Source organism: Leucoraja erinacea, unplaced genomic scaffold (genome assembly GCF_028641065.1).
Source record: "Leucoraja erinacea ecotype New England unplaced genomic scaffold, Leri_hhj_1 Leri_467S, whole genome shotgun sequence".
In the NCBI taxonomy this organism is placed as follows: Eukaryota; Metazoa; Chordata; class Chondrichthyes; order Rajiformes; family Rajidae; genus Leucoraja; species Leucoraja erinaceus.
In genome coordinates, this window is record NW_026576368.1 from 44,293 (window position 1) to 50,932 (window position 6,640).

Here is a 6,640-nt window from a genome sequence, read left to right on the forward strand (position 1 = left end):
GCTGCACCTGCATGCCTACTTTCAATGACTGGTGTACCATGACACCCAGGTCTCATTGCATCCCCCCTTTTCCTAATCGGCCACCATTTAGATAATAGTCTACTTTCCTGTTTTTGCCACCAAAGTTGATAACCTCAGATTTATCCACATTATACTGCATCTGCCATGCATTTGCCCACTCACCCAGCCTATCCAAGTCACAAGTGTAGGATAGTACTGGTGTACGGGATGATCCCTGGTCAGCGTGAACCATATCTACACTGTCTAAAGAATTAAGTCCCAGCCTACTCAACCTCTCCCTGTAGCTCAGGCCCTTGAGTTCTGGCAACATCCTCGTAAATCCTCTCTGCGTCATTTCCAGCTTGACAACAGCTTTCCTGTAACATGCTGACCAAAACTGATCATAGGAAAGATGTCAACAAAATAGAGAGAGTACAGAGGAGATTTACTAGAATGTTGCCTGGGTTTCAGCACCTAAGTTACAGAGAAAGGTTGAACAAGGTAGGTCTTTATTCTTTGGAGCGCAGAAGGTTAAGGGGGGACTTGATAGAGGTCTTTAAAATGATGAGAGGGATAGACAGAGTTGACGTGGATAAGCTTTTTCCATTGAGAGGAGGGAAGATTCAAACAAGAGGACATGATTTGAGAATTAAGTTTAGGGGCAACATGAGGGGGAACTTCTTTACTCAGAGAGTGGTAGCTGTGTGGAATGAGCTTCCAGTGGAAGTGGTGGAGGCAGGTTCGATTTTATCATTTAAAAATAAATTGGATAGGCATATGGACGGGAAAGGAATGGAGGGTTATGGTCTGAGTGCAGGTAGATGGGACTAGGTGAGAGTAAGTGTTCGGCACGGACTAGAAGGGCCGAGATGGCCTGTTTCTGCGCTGTAATTGTTATATGGTTATATGAGTGGGACCCTCTAACCATGGCCTGACCTTGTTCCTCCGCCCCTCATGCCAGACGCAGCTTGCCCTCTGCCACTACACCACGTCGCACGATGGCGCGGTGTTCGACCGGCCAGGAGAGTTCCAGCCCTGTCGCTGGATGCGACGGACCGTCACTGAGCGGGTGGACAACTTCGCCGTCATCCCCTTCGGCTACGGGGTCCGCAGCTGCGTCGGGCGGAGGATCGCCGAGCTGGAAATCTATCTGGCTCTCGTACAGGTGGGGCTTGCCGATCATCACGGGGCTGGCCAGATGGCTCTGGCTGGGTTGGCTGGGTTGGGTTGGGCTGGGTTGGGCTGGGTTGGGTTGGGTTGGGTTGGGTTGGGCTGGGCTGGGTTGGGTTGGGTTGGGTTGGGCTGGGTTGGGTTGAGTTGGGCTGGGTTGGGCTGGGTTGGGTTGAGTTGGGCTGGGTTGGGCTGGGCTGGGCTCGGTTGGGTTGGGCTAGTCTGGGCTGGGATGGGTTGGGTTGGGTTGGGTTGGGTTGGGTTGGGTTGGGCTGGGCTGGGCTCGGTTGGGTTGGGCTAGTCTGGGCTGGGTTGGGTTGGGCTGGGCTCGGTTGGGGCTGGGCTCGGTTGGGTTGGGCTGTGTTGGGTTGGGCTGGGCTCGGTTGGGTTGGGTTGGGCTGCGTTGGGCTAGTCTGGGTTGGGCTGGGCTGAGTTGGGTTGGGTTGGGCTAGGGTGGGTTGGGTTGGGCTGGGGTTGGGCTAGGTTGGGTTGGGTCTTTGGGCTACGTTGGACTAGTCTGGGTTGGGCTGGGCTCGGTTGGGCTAGTCTGGGTTGGGTTGGGCTAGTCTGGGTTGGGTTGGGCTAGTCTGGGTTGGTTTGGGTTGGGTTGGCTTGGTTTGGCTTGGCTTGGCTTGGCTTCAGTTCAGATTACTTTAGTTGTGTTAACGTCTGCTGAATTTAAGTTCAGCCTTGTTTAGTTCTGTTCAGTGTAGTTTAATTTATTGTCATGGCCCTGCTAACCAGTCAGCAGAAAGACAATACATGATTACAATCGATCCATCCACAGTGTACAGATACATAATAAAACGTTTAGTGCAAGGTAAAGCCAGTAAAGTCCGATCAAGGATAGTCCGAGGGTCACCAATGAGGTAGATAATTGTTCAGCACTGCTACCTGGTTGTGGTAGGATGGTTCAGTTGCCTGATAATAGCTGGGAAGAAACTGTTCCTGAATCTGGAGGTGTGTGTTTTCACACATTTGCCTGATGGGAGCTGGGAGAAGAGTCAGTGACCGACCGGGGTGAGACTGGTCCAGTTTAGTTCAATTTACATTTGTATAATTTAGTTTAGTTTTGTTCAATATAGTTTCTTTCAGATCAATTTGGGTTAGTTTATTTTATTATCATATGTCATTTTCACACTGAGAGCTGCGAGTGTGTGGAATTCTTTGCCTCAGAGAGCGGTGGAGGCCGGTTCTCTGGATGCTTTCAAGAGAGAGTTGTAGCCCTGTCCCACTGTAGGAGTTCATTCCAAGAGGTCTCCTGAGTTAAAAAAAAATCAAACTCGTGGTAGGCACGGAGAATGATCGTAGCGGGTACGTCGGAGCTCAGGGACGTCTATTAGCGGCTTGTAACGCTAACGGCAGGTACTCAGGAAGACTCGCTAACGGCAGGTAAGCACGGGAAAACTAATGAAGATTTTTCAACATGTTGAAAAATGTCCACGAGAGCCCCGAATACCGACTAGCGGCCATTACCGTAAATCTCCGAGTTCGAATCAGGGCAAACTCGGGAGAACTCTTGGAATGAACTCGTACCGTGGGACAGGGCTATTAGATAGAGCTCTTAGGGATAGCGGAGTTAAGTGATATGGGAAGAAGGCAGGAACGGGGCACTGATTGTGGATGATCAGCCATGATTGTGGATGATCATGCCTTCATAACAAGAGGATTTCAGTATATGAGTAAAGAGGTTCTTCTGCAGTTGTCTAGGGCTCTGGTGAGACCACATCTGGAGTATTGTGCACAGTTTTGGTCTCCTAATTTGAGGAAGGACATCCTTGTGATTGAGGCAGTGCAGCGTAGGTTCACGAGATTGATCCCTGGGGTGGCGGGACTGTCATATGAGGAAAGATTGAAAAGACTAGGCTTGTATTCACTGGAGTTTTGAAGGATGAGGGGAGATCTTATAGAAACATATAATATTATAAAAGGACTGGACAAGCTAGATGCAGGAAAAATGTTCCCAATGTTGGGCGAGTCCAGAACCAGGGGCCACAGTCTTAGAATAAAGGGGAAGTCATTTAAGACTGAGGTGAGAAAAAACGTTTTCACCCAGAGAGTTGTGAATTTGTGGAATTCCCTGCCACAGAGGGCAGTGGAGGCCAAGTCACTGGATGGATTTAAGAGAGAGTTAGATAGAGCTCTAGGGGCTAGTGGAGTCAAGGGATATGGGGAGAAGGCAGGCACGGGTTATTGATTGGGGACGATCAGCCATGATCACAATGAATGGCGGCGCTGGCTCGAGGGGACAAATGGCCTACTCCTGCACCTATTGTCTATTGTCTATTGTCCCGAGGTACAGTGAAAAGCTTTCTTGTCGTGTGCTATCCAGTCAGTGGAAATACAATACATGATTACAATCAGGCCGTCCACAGTGTACACAGGTCGGCACGGTAAAGTTGCTGCCTCACCGCGCCAGAGACCTGGGTTCGATCCTGTCAATGGGGTGCTGTCTCATAAGGACATAAGTAATAGGAGCAGAATTAGACCATTCGGCCCATCAAGTCTACTCCACCATTCAATCATGGTTGATCTATCACTCCCTCCTAAACCCACTCTCCTGCCTTCTCCCCTTTACCCCCGGCACCCCTGACAAATACGTTTTAAGGTGCTTTCCTCTCACCCAAACCCTCTTGTTTTTGATATTCTTCCCATAGGTAAAACATTCTGTGTATGTACTCTATTTATGCTTCTTGCATAGTACAGCACAGGAACCGGCCATTCGGTCCAACACGCATGCCCTGATCATGATGCCAACCTAACTAATCCCATCTTGCTGCACATGATCTGTATCACTCTGCAGGTGCAGGAGTAGACCATTCGGCCCTTCGAGCCAGCACCGCCATTCAATGTGATCATGGCTGATCGTCCCCAATCAATACCCCGTTCCTGCCTTCTCCCCATTTCCCCTGACTCCGCTATTTTTAAGAGCCCTATCCAGCTCTCTCTTGATAGTATCCAGAGAACCGGCCTCCACCCCCCTCTGAGGCAGAGAATTCCACAGACTCACAACTCTCTGTGAGAAAAAATGTTTCATCGTCTCCGTTCTAAATGGCTTGCCCCTTATTCTTAAACTGTGGCCCCTGGTTCTGGACTCCCCCAACATCGGGAACATGTTTCCTGCCTCTAGCGTAACCCTTAACAATCTTATATTTGGTTTCAATAAGATCACCTCTCATCCTTCTAAACTCCAGAGTGTAAAAGCCCAGCTGCTCCATTCTCTCAGCATATGACAGTCCCTCCATCCCAGGAATTAACCTTGTAAACCTACGCTGCACTCCCTCAACAGCCAGAATGTCCTTCCTCAAATTAGGAGATCAAAACTGCGCACAATACTCCAGGTGTGGTCTCACTAGGGCCCTGTACAACTGCAGAAGGGCCAGTATTTTATTAAGTTGTAACATAACATCCCATCTTGTATAATTCTATATCCTGACCTATGAATGCAAGCATGTCACATGCTGCTTTCATCACCCTGTTTTGTTTTTAATGTCCAATATGAATCACCCGGATTTGACTGACAACAAATAAGAGATTAAGGCCTTTCATTACAGTCAGTGGATCATTTTGCTTTTATGATAGAGGAACTTTTTGAACTGAAACTGCACTGGACGTTGATCTTTCAACTCGAGTTATGGGTTTAAATCAAGACCAGAATTGCTACAAAGAAGCTGGTAGTTTCTACATTCTTCCCGTGACCTGTGTGGGTTTTCTCCGGGTGCTCTGGTTTCCTCCCACATTCCAAAGACGTGTAATGTTTGTAAGTTTATTGGCCTCTGTAAAACAAATTATGCCAAGTGTGTGGGATAGTGTTAATGTTCAGGCGATGACTGGTCTCCAAAGTGTAAAGTGTCAGTATACAGTTCAATGGTTGCGATGCTAACCTTGGCTTCATGTGTCGGGGCATTGTATGGGATTCGGGAAGTCAAGGTACAGCTTTATCAAACTTTGGCCGGGCAGCGTTTGGAGTGCTACATGCAGTTCCGATCGTCCCTATTGCAGGAAGGATGAGGAGGCATTAGAGTGGAGGTTCACCACAATGCTGAAACGAGGAACTGCAGATGCTGGCTTACAAAAGAAGGCACGGAGTGCTGGGGTGAAGGGGTGGTCCCACGAGCATGCGACCTGCATGCGGCGAGCGCGACCAAACCGGAAACGGGGGCCGCGCGGAGGTCGAGTGAGTGAGTGAGGTGAAGTTCGAGCGCAGTCCCCGGGAAGTTCGCACGTGACGTACGGCGTCAAGACGCTGCGTATGGTGTCGAGGCGGCTGCGGGCAGGTAGGCCGTTGCCGCGCGGAATTTTTGAACACGGGTCAGTTTTTCGGAGCCCCGCGTGATGTCGGGACCAGCTCCGTGCGACTCCATACGGCTCCGGCGATCGAAGTGGGACCGGCCCCGCGAGGCCGTACGGCTCAAGCGACCACGTTAGGTCGCGCTTGCCGCATGCAGTCGCATGCTGGTGGGACCGGCCCTTAACTCAGCGGATCAGGCAGCATCTCTGGAGAGCAAAGGGGGGTAGGATAGTGCTAGTGTACGGGGTGGTCGCTGGTTGGCGCGGAGCTAGTAGGCCTCAGGGCCTGTTTCCACGCAGTATCTCTTTTTTTAAGACAATTTGTAGGTGATATGTTATTTTTTGTGTAACCACTTATTCGTTATCCATTGGAATGTCACCTCTGCAGCTCCTGCAAGCGTTTGAGATCCAGTTGCCCCCGGAGACGGGGCCTATACCCGCCAAGACGCACGGCCTACTGGGACCTGGAAAACCCATTGCCCTGATGTTTGTGGACAGGAAATAATACCCCCCGGCACAGCAGGGGTGAAAGGTCAAAGGCCAGCGCGGCATTCGAGGGACGCCATGGAAACCACGCGGCACTACTTTCCGAAGAAGGGCCCTGACCCGAAACGTCACCCATCCCTTTTCTCCAGAGATGCTGCCTGACCCGCTGCGTAACTCCAGCATTTTGTATCTGCCTTCAGTACCTTTGACATGTTTAGTTTAGAGATACGGCACGGAAACAGGCCCTTTGGCCCACCGAATCCACGCCGACCAGCGATCTATAGTATTCAAGAAGGAACTGCAGATGCTGGAAGATCGAAGGTACACAAATGCTGGAGAAACTCAGCGGGTGCAGCAGCATCTATGGAGCGAAGGACATAGGTAACGTTTCGGGCCGAAACCCTTCTTCAGACTGATGGGGGGGTGGGGGGGAGAAGGGGAAGGAAAAGGGGAGGAGGAGGAGCCCGAGGGCGGGAGGATGGGAGGAGACAGCTCGAGGGTTAAGGAAGGGGAGGAGACAGCAAGGGCTAACAAAATTGGGAGAATTCAATGTTAATGCCATCCGGACGCAAGGTCCCCAAGCGGAATATGAGGTGCTGTTCCTCCAATTTCCGCTGTTGCTCACTCTGGCAATGGAGGAGACCCAGGACAGAGAGGTCGGATTGGGAATGGGAGGGGGAGTTGAAGTGCTGAG

At 50.6% G+C, this 6,640-nt stretch overlaps 1 protein-coding gene across 1 annotated transcript in view; it reads left to right on the plus strand.

The window, feature by feature from the left end:
- Window positions 1-6,292, plus strand: part of LOC129693907 (cytochrome P450 27C1) — a 33,420-nt gene extending 27,128 nt beyond the window's left edge. The window contains exons 8-9 of the mRNA XM_055630643.1: window positions 962-1,165; window positions 5,849-6,292. Coding sequence (XP_055486618.1) covers window positions 962-1,165; window positions 5,849-5,965 — 321 coding nt within the window. The 3' untranslated portion in view covers window positions 5,966-6,292. The remainder of the gene's footprint in view (window positions 1-961; window positions 1,166-5,848) is intronic.
- The last annotated feature ends 348 nt before the right edge of the window (window positions 6,293-6,640 follow it).